Here is a 16,171-nt window from a genome sequence, read left to right as displayed (position 1 = left end):
AACTGATAGCTGATGCCGTTGTTAGTGTGAACGAGAAGTGGAAGGTTAGCGAGAAGCTCACACAGCTTGGGTTCGGTGATGACGAGGTGGTGAGGGCGATTTTGAAGTTTACTGAAAGTCCTAACGTGTATGCACACTTGGGGCTTGTCAGATTCACAGATGATTGGCCTTGTGTGTTCCATTATATGAAGTTGATGGTTGGTTAAGGGTATTAGGTTTTGGCTAGGGTATTAAGTTTTTCACTATAGGGTTTTAGGATTTTGTGAGAATGTTATGTTTAAGATGATATAACGTACAAACTTTTATTTGGTATGCATTCGGATAGATATTTTGGTAACGCTTTATTTTGCTCTGTTCAGAATAGAGTTAGGTTCTTCATACAGTCTTACTATTTATCGTGGTATGGCCTTTATTTTGGTCGCCTGAGCAGGTTTTGTTTGCTAAGTACAATATTTATGATTATGATCATGTTAATGACAATTATCTTAGTTTTTGGTCATTAATTTGTGGTTCTCAGATGATACTGTGTACACTAATTTTATTGAATATATTGATGAAGTAGTGTTGATCAAGCTTATTCTACAAAGAAGGCCTAGAGACCAACTAGTGCCTCTTTTTTCTGCCTTTTTTGTGGCTAACGAAGCAAGAAACAAAACCAAAATGGGTGATCAAATATCCTGAAATGTTGAATACAGTGACAAAGAGACGAAGAGATATTGAACCTATACTCATTTTATAATTAACAACAAAAATTACTGAAACATGTTCTCAAACTAGTCATTACAATTTTTCATTTGCCTATTTGAGTTCAAAGGTCAAACTACAACTTACACAACAATAAAATGACCAATACAACACAGACCATAGAAACAAGTATTTGAAGGAACGCTAACAATTTCAGATACACAACATCAGTATGAAAATTTTCAACTGTGATTCTAAGATATGGCTCAACCCAATGATCCACCTGTCCTCTGCAGTTCTGGAAGACAACTTCAATAAGTTTTGGAGCTGGCACAATATCATTGTCCTCCATATTTTTGTCTGCCATGGTCTGCAACATGAAATATGAATCATGACAACATTAGTAACAGCAAAAATAACAACTACCATTTTAAACAACCAACTTGCACCATAGAAGGTGATAACTCAAGCAATAATGAGGTAATAACTCACAGATGAAATCATATTCCACAGACTCTGTTGATAGTCAAATTCTTTACAAGTAAGAAAATGAGCAGTTCCTCTTGAAATATAGTTGTCCAAAGGAACCAAAATATCTGCAAATATGTAGAGGTTAATATGTATCAAAATTAGAAGTTATGGAAAACAATGAAAAATATCTAACAAGGCAACCTATATGCACAAATACCCCTACCCCCAAAAAATGAGCACATACTTTAAACCTACACCAAATGCACTTGGACCAGTATAGGCACAGGTTTAATGTACCAGTTGAAAGTTATATAATGTAAAACTCATCTCATTTAAGCAAAAAATAGCCAACCCCACATTGTACATTGCCCTTGTTTCTGTTGAAACCACCTAAAACGACACAAAAAAATATGAACATCACAAAAGTTGGCCATTTTGTAGCAAAATATCATGAACTCCTTGTTTTAGATTTTTGACAAGTTAAAAGCAAAGTTGATGTTTTCCTTCATAAATCTATTATAAGAAAAATAGAATTGAATTAGTGGTCAATTCTTATATTATGTAATTGGTAATCATTCAACATCAACAAGTCAACAACAACTACTATATTATTCACTCTGACTTCAATTTGCAAGTTGGAAAGCCTCTGAAGTCTACTTTAAAATTGTGGCACGCAACTCACCTAAAATTTTGTTTCATGTAATTATTGTACTGATTAATCAGACATTTTTACTTTTATGTTAAAAAAATTAAAAACAAAAATAAATCTCTAAAGTCAATCCCTTTCCCCCAACTTTTCAAAATCTTCATACTTACAACACTAATTTAATAAGAACTCTCTTTTCTTTTTTCGGTGTTTATCTAAACCATTGAATCAAGTAATGGACTGCATTATGATTATGACTGTAACATAAATATATAATAAATTTCTCAGAATAGAACTACCTCTACCAACTTCATTGACAAAAACTTACTATATTTTAAGTCTTTGTCAGAAAAAAAAATTACATAAATAAAATTCGTTACTGGTAAAATTTCAAATTATTAAATGCATTAGATTTATTGAAAACTTGAATAATTTTTTGTATAGTCAAACATTATCCAAAAACTGAAAAAAGAGAAGAAAAAGGAGAAGAAGAAGAAAAGAGAAAAGCGACTAACTTTTCCAATGGCTTGAAAAAGTGAAGTGTTGAAAGAAGCTGCTGTAAGAATAGGTATGGAAAAACTGGTGGTTGCCGGAACAAGAGTGAAAAAGTGTGTGCCGAGGCCGATGTCGGAGAGGCCATGAAAAGCCTCAGACTACCATTCATACTTGGGAATCCCAAGCCTGCTAACGGCAACAACAGAATTTACCAGATTTCTGCTAGTGATTGGAAAGACCAAAAAATTTGGGGAAAGGAGACAAGAAGAAGTCTAGAATGGATTCAGGAAGAAATGAAATCTGGATTTGGGATTAGAGTTTTATATAAAATTTAAGGGTATAATTATAAATTTAACAATTTTAATATTTAATTTTAATTCAAACTAAAGAGGATAATGAGACAAAATTCAGTCTTGTATACTACTATGTCAAACATAATACTAAAATTTGTTTAAATTTTTATCTCTCAGAGTGACTCGCAAACAAACGCTACTAAGGTACGGATCAATAGTTATAGGATTTAAATACAGAATTCTAGAACAAAATTAATTGACTGATCGATTTCCTGGTACACCAAGCTCGCGTGGCTCCCATTTCTCACCTGGCCGTCGCTCACGTCACTCACGTCGCGGGTCTCCTCATTGCTTGCTGCTCTCCGGTCTCTGGTCTCTGCTCACCTCGCCGTCCCTCACCTTCCTCCCTCGCCATCTCTCCAGCAAGCACTCCTCGGCTCCTCGCTCACTGCTTGCTGCTCCAGTGCTTCTTCAGTATTTTTTTCAGAGTTAATTTTTATGAATGTTGTTGATTGTTGATTATCTCAGATAATGTTTACGAGTTAATTTTGTGATTGTTGTTGATTGTTGATAATCTGAGTTAATTTTATGACCCTAACTCAGTTTCGGTGACTCAAACCTAGTCAATGGCCTCTGAAATGGATTAACTGAAAAACACAGCTTTAAGGAAGAAAAGAAGAGATTAATATCTTCTATAATTTGCTGCATAAACTAAATACATAGAAAAAGTGAAAGAACAATGCAGTACGTTTTTCGTTCATGCACTACATTGTAGCAAACATTTATGCTTTGGGTGTTTCCTCTGTGTACTTTTAAGGGTTTCAATCGGTTTTGATCTTTGGGTTTCTATTCTTTGAACTTCGAATGCAGGGCATTTTTCTCCCATTTTTATTGTCTAATTACTCATACTTAACATTACAGTAGAGGAAGAATGGGAAACGAACAGGAGGACAAAGAAATGGAAATGGGTTCAATTGTAGTTGAAAAGGTCGGCGGCAGATCATCAGTGGTACACTGCTTCTCAAGATATCCCGTCAAGTTCATTATACCCAAAAAGGTTTTGACAATTCTTTAATCTTCTTTTAAAGTTGATTTTAATTTTTTTTTCTTTCTTATGTTTTTAATCCATATAAATATAGGTCAGTTTGACCCTAGTCTGTTTCAATCTTTTGCTATGATTTTGGTCCTTCTATTCTCTTCTCTTCATTAATTTGAGTTTGATTCTTGTAATTACTTCAGAGCATGCAGATAAACAATAGAAATATTTGAAATTTGTATTATTAGTTGACTCCGAATACAAGTGATGGGGACTAAATCCCTAGTTATAGGAAAAGAGAAAAGATAGATTAAAATCAAAGCAAAAGTTCTGGAAGAACTAAAAACATACTGGAATCTTTTATTATTATTTTTTTCCCTCTCTAAATCCGACTTTTATGTAGTGATTGTTACCATGACAAAAATCTTAATTTGTCAAAAATATTTTTTCATGGTTTGCCTAGGTGGGTTCTTCCAGAACTGATGCTGTATGGGTTTATGCCCTCAATTATGGAGGTGGAATTGTATCGGTAAGATCCTTCCATTTTGTTTGGTCGCATGTTGTACTATTTCTTAACTACTTTGGTTAGATGCTTGTTTCTTTTGCAACAAATTTGGAGTTTGGTTTTGTGGTGTAGGGTGATCAAATTTTATGCAAATTTTCAGTGGGAGATTGTTGTACAATGGTGTTAACCACCCAAGGTTCCACTAAGGTGATCTCATTTTTTACATTGTTGGCTATTTTCATTATTTTGGCTAATTGTAGCTTCTCTTTCAGATGTTCATGAGTTGGACCGTTTATCTCTTTGATTAGTAGGAGTGATTGACTGTTCTTTAACTTGGTTTATCCTAAGTGCTAAGAACTAAAGATATTTTGTCTTTGTTTAGGTCTACAAATCAGTGGGATCTAAGTGCTCTAAACAACTATTGGAGGTAGCAGCATTGCATGTTTCTGTTTAGCAGCTATCCTTGGCATTTATTAGGGAGTTGTCATTTTATAAGATAGAAATAGAAGAAATGATTAATAATGATTGCGTTTCACTTTACAATATTTGATGTCGATCAATATTTATGGTCATGTTATTGATACAGAGGTTTGGTCTGATGTAATGGATTACATTTTTAATTTGTTTTAGCATATTTTTACTACTATTACTTTTTATGTTATTGTGAAACACACTTCTAAGATTTTGTTCAACATAGTAGGCAAGGGTTGGAAGCAATGCACTTTTAGCCATCATTCCAGATCCTGTAACATGTTTCTCCACTGCAAGATACTACCAGAAGCAAGTATTTAATGTGTCTTCAAACTCAAATCTGGTCATTGTTGATTGGATAACCAGTGGGCGACATGAAAGTGGAGAAAAATGGGATTTTGATCTTTATAGAAGCATCAATAATATATTCTTGGAGGATGGTGAACCATTGTTTCTCGATACGGTAACATACATTTTCTTGTCCTTGATAAGGTTATTACAAATACAAATTGTGTTTCTTGATCGCTTGATTTTGTTAGGTGTATAATCTGTTAACATTATTTTTAAATCTTAGCTTTCAATATTTCGACGGGATCTCTCTGTAGCAAACTTTATCTTTTATCCGAGTATGGCTTATGGAAATTTCGTTGGTATTCCCAATAATAATAATGCAACTTAAATAGCTTTTCTAATCTTATGCAAGTCTAACTTGTTGCACTGCATGCATCACATCTTCCCCTTGCCCCATTTCCCTACCGTTGTTGTCGGGTTTGATGGGGGCTAAACCCAGTACCTGTTAATAAACGAATTCTGATGGCAATAATTTCTTCTGATGCAAGCACTTAAACTATTTGAATGAAACATAATTATCTGATGGCAATAATTTATTTTGTTTTATGTTCATAAAATACAGGGAAATAATTTATCCTGACTGTTAAACACGTCTGGTATACAATCATTTTTTATGCATAGTTTAATGATTTTAGTACCTCCCTCTTAATGGGAAAAAGGTCCTGTTTAAAACTTACTAAGTTTTGGAAGTTGGTATTCGAAGCAATGTTTGTCAAATGGTGGACTTGTGGCGCTATAACGCAATATCATAGCGGATTTTTCAATTTTGGCATTAGGGAAGGCGTAACGTCACGGTTTTTGCTCGCGTCCAAGGAGTTCCACGACGGATCCCGGCGGCGCGTTCTGTCGCAGAAATCGCGGAACCTCAGTTGTGAGAAAAATGAAGAATTGTGCTGCAAGTGTTATGTGCATGCCTTTTTTGGGTTTTTTTTGTCATTTTGGGATTCTAGGACGACCCTATATAAAGTTTAAGATAATCTTTCATTCTTCAGATACTTCACAGCACCAAAAAAACTAAAAACAACACACAAGAAACACACTCTGTTCTGTACCAAAGATCTTTCGCCTGTTCTCTTAATTTTTTTCCTTCCTTCTCTTGGCTCCTTTGCCTGTCTACTTCCATCTCTTGCTTCCCTTCTCCTTTCACTTCATTTTTTATTTCCTTCTCTCTTGCTTATGCTCTAGTCCAGTAGTCCCGTTACTACTTCAATATCAAACCAAGTGCCACAAACTCAACCTTCAGTGTCGAACAATAGGGCACACCCATGGTGGAAATATTGCCACTAACTAGATCCAAAATCAACTGCAATTGTTTGCAATTTGTTCAAAGACTATACAAGGGAGTATCAGCAGAGGAAAAGAGCATTTAATGGGAAACAGATGGATACTGTGGTGAGTTACCAGAAAGAATTCGTCAATTTGGGTTGGCAGTGCGGATGCAGAGGAACCTGGGACATGACAAATTCTTTCTATGCTATTTAGATATAGTTTTGAGATATTTGGGAAAAAATTGTGTCATCTTCCAGTTTTGTGACTTCTATACTTACATCCCACTACTAAAATGGTTTGTTTGATATACAGATGTCATTAGAGAAAGAAAAAATTGGCTGCATACATGAACTTGTGCAGGACTACCAAGTGATTGCAATGATTCTACTACTGGGGTGAATGAATTTTCTTGACTTATTGATGGACATGCTTATCCGCTCCTTCTTTCATTTTTTTTTCAAAATAAAAGAAAAACAAAATTACGAATTTGTGTACTACATGCATGTGTTTATCAGGCCAAAGTTGCAGTTTGTGCAGAATCTGGTGCAAGATAAGGTAAAAGGAATTATGTCTGAGCAATTGCAGCATCCTTCAGGTGCCTTGAGTCACAAAAGAAATGAGGCTGGTTATTTCATTTCCAAGCCAAGCTTGATGGCTTCTTGCAGTGTCTTTGGGACTAAGGTAAATTATGAATTATTTAATGAATATAATGCTTGTAATACACAAATATGATTCAATGTTTTAAGTGTACTTTGACATGAGTTTGTTTAAATCTGATATCTAACTATGATCATGCTCTCAGTTTGTAGTCAATTCAAAGGAAGTTCTATAGGGTTGAAGATAAAAAATGTTAGAAAATGAATTTAAAAGAGATGCGTTCTGTGTTTTTAACTGCTTAAAATTATAGAATGTCAGTTTTGTTGTTCTTAGGGTACGTTGGCTTGTATTAGTGGCACTGGTATTTGATATGATGCTTGATGATATGGTATAAATAGAATGTCATGTTAGGGTATATAGCATCTAATTTAACATTTGTTTTGGCGTAGGGTATGTGTAGAACCAATTTGGGCATATTTGGCTTGAAAGCTTTTACAAATCGATAGAAACTAGGGGAAGAAAAACAAGAAATGCTAACTTCATGATCTCGGCCCATTCCAATCTTTACAAGTAATAATCATTCTTTCTCTATTATAATTGTGTTTCCCATCATTAATTATGGATTTAGCATTAGAACCCAGAAAGTAAATAGAGTAACAACTATACTGCTGAATCGTTACAAACAACTAAAAATATCCACAAAATATAAAATCCAGTAAACTACCATTTCTAAGCATGAAATATTTGATTGCGAACAATTTTAACCATCAAAGGTGTAAACTAACTTGCTACCCATCAAAGATTGGGCTAGTTCAACAAACTACCCAAAATAGCCCGAAAATGGGTAATTTATTGGGTAGTTTTATCAAATTATCTCAACTTACCTATAAAAGATCTTAACTTATCATAGGATCCTTGGTCAAAATAGCGGAGTGCGTCTGGTTTTATATATGACAAAAAAGTGTCTTTAAAACTTAAAGGTAAATTCTATCGCACTGCTATCAGACCGGCTATGCTTTATGGTACAGAGTGTTGGGCGGCCAAAGGAGAGCACAAACATAAGCTAAGTGTGACAGAGATAAAGATATTGAGATGGATGAGTGGTCATATGCGATTGGATAGAATAAGAAATGACGATATAAGAGAGAGAGTTGGAGTAGCATCTATTTTGGAAAAGATAGTAGAATCGCGTCTCAGGTGGTTCGGACATGTGAGAAGAAGACCGACAGAACATCCAGTCCGGAAGGTGGATGAGATGGAAGACGGACAAGGGGTGAAAGGTAGAGGAAGACCTAAGAAGACTATCCATGAGGTGGTCAAACGAGATCCACATGTAAACAGTCTTTCTATTGACACGATAAATGATAGAGCTCAATGACGTCGTTTGATTTATGTAGCCGATTTGACCTAGTGGGACAAGGCTTTGTTTTTGTTGTTGTTGTTGTTGTTTGTACCTATAAAAGATTGAGATAGTTTGACAAAACTAACCATAGTAGGTAGTTTTTTGGATAGTTTTGTCAAAATAATCCAATTTTTTATGGGCATCAGTTGTTTACATCTTTCATGGTTAGAATTAGCCCTCAGATATTACAAAATTGGAAATGATAATTAAGTCATAAAATTGCCTACATTGTTATGTAGTTTTGGTTTCTACCTTTTGTGATTATTTTTATCTTCTGTGGATATTTTTGGTAGATTAGTTACTAAATCATATTATTGGTAGATCATGTGGTACAAAATGACAAAAGCTTTATCACTTTCAGACGTTGATGTCTTGCCCAAAAGCTTGAGCCCAAGAGAGGATGGTGAAGTTTTCCACAACATTTTCTAAGAAAATTTTGTCATCCACAAATTACAAAAGATAGATTGTAGTCTTAGTGCCTAGAAGGCCACTTTAGGACTTTAACAACAAAAGTAAACGAAAATGGAGATTTCTTACTGCCTTTTTCCCCACAAAACTATGCTCTTTTCTCATCATTAATAATCACAGTTCTTGCCGTGCAGCTTCTTCACTTAGATTCAGGTCTTTTCCCCCCTCGAAAACCCTTATCATAAAATCCCCAACTTATACTTCGTAAGCGTTCTCAAAGTGCTTTATATGTATTTTTATATATATTTAAATAAGTAGATTAGCCTGTTTTTAAGTGCATCCAAAATTTGTTTGGCTATAATTAGAGTACTGCGGATTTCAGTGTTATGAATTAAATTTTCTCTATTATCTAATTCAGGCCAAACAAACGACATGTCTTGTGATTTATTTTATTTTATTTTTGAAGACTAGCAACATGGCTGACAGGTTACTACTTGGGGTATGTTTGTATTACAAGTTCCACATCAGTTAATGATATGATCTTTAGAGAATTTTTAAAGATGGAGCATCTGTCACCTCTTAAGCTAGCTTTTGGGATAAGTTAGGTTCAGCCAATTCTGATAGTTTGTTTGGAGGGTAATAGATGATATCTATTAATAACCCTGAAAATGTCTAGGTGTCGAACCATCAGGTCCTTGGCCTTGCTTTTCCAAAGAGCTTCTCTTCTGTAACTGTGCACCAGTCTCAATCCTCCACTAGTTAACATCTTTGTGTATTTAATATGTTACCTATTAATGCAGAAGTTTTCATTTACACTCTCTTATATTTCCTTTCCCTCTTGGATGGTTATTTTTTCAAGGATTTACAGCGTATTATTGTGTATTACTCACTTCAGCGTTCAGTAACCAACAAAAGTTTCTTCTGAAACACTAGTCAGTTTGACTATATTTTTGGTAGCTGCAAGTGTATTTTTGGCTACACAAGTTGATACGTTACCGTCCTTGATTTCTGGCACACTATATATTACAATTTACAATTGTGTAATTTTTGTTATTTGTTTTGTTATTTTTTTCCCTCTAAAGGGTATTCCTCCCATTATTATTGGAGAAGGAAACTAATTCCCTTTCAAGTCATAAACAGTTCAATAAGCTGAGTTCATGGGCTTATGAGCTAAGCATTAGCTGAACATCTCAGCTTGTTGTTTTTAAGAAAACTGAGCTTGAGCTTTATTATCTTTTGACTCAGTGACTTGTGAGCCGACTTGGTAATAGTAATATTGCATATTGTGACCACACACATGAAGTTTGACCATTTAATTTGTTTTAGGATTTAGAATAATTAGGTTTTTTGTGTTATAATTTATATAAATTAGGTTATATAATTTTTTTCATTTTCAACCTCATTTTTTGCGCAGAAAACTAGTCTTGTTGTTCGAGTTGCTGCAATGACAACTGAATCGGTTTATAAGTTTCTCCAAGAGGAGTTAGCTCCCTTGGAGTCATTGCTTGGGGTGCCACCTTACCACTAAGGTGATTTGTTTTCTGAAGTTAACGGTTTCAATTTCCAAACTAAACGTGAGTTATATCTTGTTATGAATTTTCCTTTAGGCTTCGTATTGTTTGTGCATCTATTAAAACGGGCATTAAGACATAGATATTAGACAAGACATAACATGCATGTGCTTGTGTATGGTGTTTGGAAATAGTGGACAATGACATAACATTACTGTGGTGTGTAAATTTGTGTTTGGTTATGTAGAACATGTCAAATACACAATTTAAATTGACAATTTTACCCTTAGTTTTATTTTGGAAATAGACAATATTTTAAAACAAAAATAAAGAAAAAAGAACACTTGTTGAGGATGTAATGACCCAACTTTTCCTCGTACTAACAGTAAGGCGTTACTAACATATCTTTCTTATTTAATATTTAATATTGAGCCTTTAGTTCGATGTTGTATTTCAACTTTAAAGAAAGTAACTAAAAATTGTTTTTATTAATTAAAATCACATATCAAATATCTCTAAATAATAATAATCACAAATATTAATAATAATAGATGTTATACACAAGAAATCAAAATAAAATCTAAACTGATCGCCAATAGTTTCGTATTGAGTCTTTGAACTTGTGTCACTGAAAGGGTGGAAAATTTTTGGGTGAGAACCATGGTTCTGAAAATCGAACCGGATCGGCCGGTTCAACCGGAAAAATTGGGAACCGGTTACCTAGTCGATCCGGGTAAGGTCAGAAATCGCTTGACAAAAAACCGGTAAAAAACGGTCGAATCGGCGGTTAACCGGGAGAACTATTTGGTTTTTTAGCGGTTTTTAGTTTGGATAAACTTTAAAACGGCGTCGTTTTGAAGGTTAAAAAAAAGAGAGAGAGAAGCTAAAGTGCTAAACGCACAACCCTAATCCTAATCTCAGTCTCAACTCTCAACTCTCAACTCTCACACTCTCACAAGAGACACCATAGTCACCACGGGCTGACCCACCGTCACATAGCCACCCACGATGGAGCAGCCCCTTTTCGTCGTCGTCGAACTCCTCTCCTCCATCGTCGTCGCCGAGCTCGCCTCCTCCATCGTCGCCCTTACTCGCCGCCGGTAATACTCTGCCTTCCAACCCTAACTTTCTTAGTCTCTCTTCAACCTTCTTCCTCCAAAGTACAAACACCACCGTCACCTCCAACAAACGCTGGAGCAAAGCATCACCGTCGCGGGTCGAAGGTCACCGTGGCATCCGGGTCGAAGGTCGCCGTCCCGCGGTGAGTACTCAGTAGTTAGTACTTCAATATTTTCCTTCTTTCAATTAATTTCGTTTATTTGGTGATAAAACTGTATGAATTGGACAGATTTGAGTTCATGGTTCTTGTTCTGTTTTTCAAATCTTTTCCATCTTCTGAGTTCTTGTTCATGGGTTTTTGTTCTATTTTTCAATTAATTTTTTTATTTTGTTAATTATTCTTGTTTTGTTTTTCAATTTTGTTTATTTTGAATTTCGGTATATAAATTCAATTCTACTATGTTGGATTTGGCTATATTGAGTTTTGTTAATTTCTGTTCTGTTGAATACTGCTCTGTTGAATTTTGGGGTTTAAAATTTAAATTCAATTCTGCTCTGTTAATTATGTTGAATGAATGTCGTATGAGTTATATGGATTGATATATTTTTCTGGATTCTAGATTGCTGTCATTTTGAATTTAGATGGAACAGCTATGATCAGCAACTACAACATAATTCTGTGGGCATCTTCAAGGGTAGAAATTATAGAATTAGCCCTCTCTAGTTGCTTGTTGAGAACCATTGTATTTTGATTGACTTCATTTAGTGACTTTGTTCAGGTTCACTTTTCTTTTCAATTTGAATTAATTCTTTTAAAATAATTTTGTTAATTTTTTGTGGTACTTATTAATTTTGTTGCTTGTTAATTGTTGATTTAATTGTCTAATTGTTTGGATTCTAACTTCTGAATTTGTTTTTTGAACTTTTGATGCTGAATGTAATTGATAATTTTCTGTTTTGAACTTTTGGTGCTACATGTATTCTTTGCTTCTTGATGTGATTAGAAATTCTGTAAATCTGTTCAATCAATATTTAATTTGTGTAAATTTGTGTTTGTAAATTGTAGTTGTTACTAATTAGAAATTTTTTATTTTTGAAGATAGAACAACTAAATAGTGATCAAGCATTACATATATTAATTTTTAATAATTTTATTTAATTGAACCCCGGTTGAACCTCGGTCGGACCATTAAACCAGTGAACCAGTTACCTTACCGGTTCATTGACTGGTCCGGTTCTCGCAACCTTTGTGAGAACAAACCACACGTTCTTAGTAGGGAATATGAATGCCGTAAAAGTAGTGAATATAAACTACAAATAGCTAATTTTACTCAATAAAACTATTTTTATTAAACCCGTGAAAATACTTTTAGTTTTATTTTAAATAATTAATTACTATTTTTTTAAATTTCTAAGCTCAACAGATTTTAATTACAAAATTAGTCATATTAACCATCTTCCAGCCACAATCATTTCTCAACCACAACATTTCACCTCCATACATGAACTAATAGCACATGTAAGAGATTCAAACCAACACACAAACGACTCAAACAGCACAATCACAGAGAAGTAATATAAACAAACACAACCAAATGCGAATGTACAAAAAACATGATGGATGTCTATCCTTAACGCAGGTAATAACCTCATTTATCGGTTTCGACTCGCACCCGATGCAATTCAACTCGCAAGTCAGATAAGGCTTTCCAGCGGCATAACCTTTGTAAGGTTCCGAACTCTTGCAGGCGCTGATTCTCCAACTGAAGCATGTGTCCCTTTCTCCTAGAAGCCATTCTATATACACGAGCGTTCCCACACAATTATTCACATATAAAGCCCACGGCTTAATGAAAAATTCCATTTTTAGGGTTTATCTTGTGTTAAATTTAGAGGATTTTATCAACTTTTCTCACATTTATTCACCAAAATAGCACGGTCTTATAATTCTCCTTAAACTTTGCTTAATGGTTTAAAACATATTTTTTTAGGCTTTAAAATTAATAAATTTAGTTTCCTTTGATTCTACTCGATGCCTTGATAAGTTAGTGATTTCAGGGTTAAGAGAAAAGGAATGGATCAAAGGAGTAGAGAGAAAAGCATGCAAGATGGAGAATTCATGGAAAATAAGGATTTGGAAGATTTAAGGCGACGCGTACGTGTGAAGAAGAAACTCGTCAAGACGACGCGTACGCGTGACAAGCGGCACGTGACATCATTAAAGGCGACACGCTGGAGGTGATTTTTGAGCTTGCTAAGGCCCAAATCTAACTCAATTCTGAAGTATTTGAGGAAAAAATCAAGAATGGACCAGGGGGGGGGAAGCAATTAGGGTAGCTTAGGACCATGTTTTAGGTGAGTTTTCTAGAGAAAAATTTTCTCTTTTCTCTAGAATTAGGGTTTTAGGTTGATTTTCCTCTTAGATTTAGGTTTTGATTCTTGTTTTAATATAGTTTCTTTTAGTTTTCCTTGTTCTAGTACTTTAATTCTTAGTTTTACTTGTTAATTTCTCTTTTACGTCACTTTTAGTTTTATGAACACTTTTGGTACTTTCAATTTTTTTAATACAATCTCATATTTTATGTTCTTTTAATGCTTATTTGAGTTATTGTTGTTATTTTCTTGCATTGGGTAGTTGTAAAATTTACTGTTCCCTACAATTTTATTAGGCTTTCTTTTTATGCCTTTCAAGTGTTTGAGAAAATATTTGGTTGAACTTTAAAGTAGATTTTGAGCATTATTGGCTTGGAAGGAGAAAGTAGGTGCTCTTGAGTCATTAATACCTAATTTAGATTGGCGATTTAGAGTGATTAGTTAGTCTTATATCCATTAACATTACTTATGGATTAAGATTAACTAGACTTATTTGACTTTCGTCCAATGTGGAGAAAACGAAATAGGATTAGCTCTTGATAATTGTTGTGTTATGATTAATGACTAGGATAGAAAATCTAGATTCTCAATCCTTGCCATGAATGCCTCTTTTTAGTAATTGTTATTTTTAGTCACTTGATTTACTTTTCTTGTCATTTAATTTCTTGTCTTATCATCAACCCAACCCCGTAAAACTCATAACCAATAATTGAGCACTCGATTATAATTCCTAGGGAGAACGACCCGGGAGTAATACTCTCAGTTATTTTTATTGGGTTGAACTTCTGACAACCAAATTAAACATTGATAGAAGGTTGTTTGTCGGTTTGGACTATACTTGCAACATGATTATTTTTGTGGAAATTTTTAGACCGACAAAAACTCATATATCAGTTAAGTTCGCCAATCTGTATTGTGAGCTCAAATTTTCGCAATTTCTGCAACGGAGATTCATTATAAAGAAGAAATTAGTTGTACCCTCCGATATGAAGAAGTTTACTGAGCATCGAATTGAGGAACACATTTATTTCTGGATAGAGACTTGGTGCGAGTGAATGAATCTTGTGTCTGGGAGTTTTACAGTAATTATTACCGGGTGACCCTTGATGCAGTTCACCTCAGAGATAGACAGATTCTGGTGACAGAAGAAGCTATCGAGGAGATCCTTCATTTTCGGCCAAAGATCGGCGATAAAGATGATTTTGATAAGGCCGAGGAAGCAATGCATTGTATGAATTTTGATTGGGACGCAGTGCGCCAGGTTGTTGCTATTAGTTCTGATGTTCCTTTGGAGTATGGTCATTCTAAATAAGATCCCAAAGGCATCAAGTTTGAGTATCTGACGCAGGAGGCTAAGGTGTGGCAGCAGATCCTGAGTACTTATGTCATGCCTAGCACTCATGCGACTGAGGTTCGGGCCGACATGATTGCATTGATATGGTGCGTCTTGGAGGGAAAGTGTAACACCCTAATTTTTAGCATGTCATGATCGTACCAAAAGTAATGCGTTACTAATTCGTTTTCCTTATTAACTATTTAATATTGAGCCTTTAGTTCGATGTCGCGTTTCAGTTTTTAAGAAAATTCCAAAAAAATGTTTCTATTAATTAAAATGGCATTTCAAAGATCTTCAAATAATGATAATCACATAATTATTAATAATAATAAATATTATACAAAAGGATTCAAATGAACTTAGATACAATTCCTGTCCCTCTGTATAAAATAAAAGCTTAATAACAAAGGTGAGTGAGTTCTATGAAAGCAACTCAATGCATAAACTTAACTCAAATAAGACTAATAATCGCCCGCAACTTCAAACTGACCCACGTCACTGAAAGGGGGGAGACTTTGGGGTGAGAACAAACCACACATTTTCAGTAGGGAATGAAAATGCCGTAAAAATAGTGAAATAAAATACAAATAATTAACTTTACTAAAAAAAACTATATTTCTATCAAAACTTTTTGAAAATACTTTTGGTTTTACTTTAGCTAACTAATTACCTCTTTTGAAATCTCTAAACTCAAATCAAATTTTAAATATAAAACTAGTCACATTATCCATCTCTCAGTCACATAATTAATCCTCAGCAATCACAACATCAATTCTTAAACACCTCAATACATTCGCAAACTAATAGCACAAGTAAGAGGTCCAAATCAACATAAAAACAAGTCAAACAGCACAATCACAGAGAAGTAATATAAGCAAACACAACCAAATGCAAATGTGCAAACAACATAATGCATGTCTATCCCTAGTGCAGGCCATGAGCTTATGTGTCGGTTTCCTACCCGCTCCCGATATTACCCGGGAACAAGTCCCAGGTATGGCTTTCCAGATGCATACAATGTGCTTATAAGTCGTACGGCTAGGCCGCATACAGTGTGACTTTAAGTCGTACGGCTAGGCCGCATACAATGTGACTTTCCAAATCAATAAGCATACATCTGGAAAACAGTTCTCAGTGTGTGGGCGTCTCCACTTTACATTTGGTACTAAGACCCAAACAATGTCACATCTGCTCTCCTGTGACAAACAACCTCTTTCATTAATACATTCTTTTGATCTTTGTTCACTGCTCTCCTGTGACAGAG

General features: G+C 34.6%; 1 protein-coding gene across 11 annotated transcripts; it reads left to right on the top strand.

Annotated features, from left to right (window-relative positions):
• The first annotated feature begins 2,821 nt into the window (after positions 1 to 2,821).
• LOC130961253 (urease accessory protein D) lies at positions 2,822 to 13,442 on the top strand. Of its 11 annotated transcripts, XR_009079449.1 has the most exons (11): positions 2,828 to 3,077; positions 3,511 to 3,646; positions 4,089 to 4,154; positions 4,263 to 4,337; positions 4,513 to 4,557; positions 4,831 to 5,064; positions 6,534 to 6,616; positions 6,737 to 6,902; positions 7,268 to 7,388; positions 10,043 to 11,400; positions 11,819 to 11,914. XR_009079449.1 is itself a non-coding variant. In XM_057887021.1 (10 exons), exons 2-9 carry the CDS (start codon positions 3,521 to 3,523, stop codon positions 10,154 to 10,156), a joined length of 909 nt encoding a protein of 302 aa, XP_057743004.1. In that variant the 5' UTR covers positions 2,828 to 3,077; positions 3,511 to 3,520; the 3' UTR covers position 10,157; positions 13,257 to 13,442. The 11 variants fall into 11 exon arrangements, 6 of the variants coding, with proteins under 6 accessions (XP_057743002.1, XP_057743000.1, XP_057743004.1 ...); XR_009079452.1 differs by lacking the exons at positions 10,043 to 11,400; positions 11,819 to 11,914 and adding an exon at positions 12,839 to 13,003; XR_009079451.1 differs by lacking the exon at positions 10,043 to 11,400 and having other exon boundaries at positions 11,819 to 11,887.
• Positions 13,443 to 16,171: the final 2,729 nt, after the last annotated feature.

The sequence above is a fragment of the Arachis stenosperma genome, chromosome 2 (genome assembly GCF_014773155.1).
Source record: "Arachis stenosperma cultivar V10309 chromosome 2, arast.V10309.gnm1.PFL2, whole genome shotgun sequence".
In the NCBI taxonomy this organism is placed as follows: Eukaryota; Viridiplantae; Streptophyta; class Magnoliopsida; order Fabales; family Fabaceae; genus Arachis; species Arachis stenosperma.
This window is presented reverse-complemented; position numbering and strand designations above follow the sequence as displayed.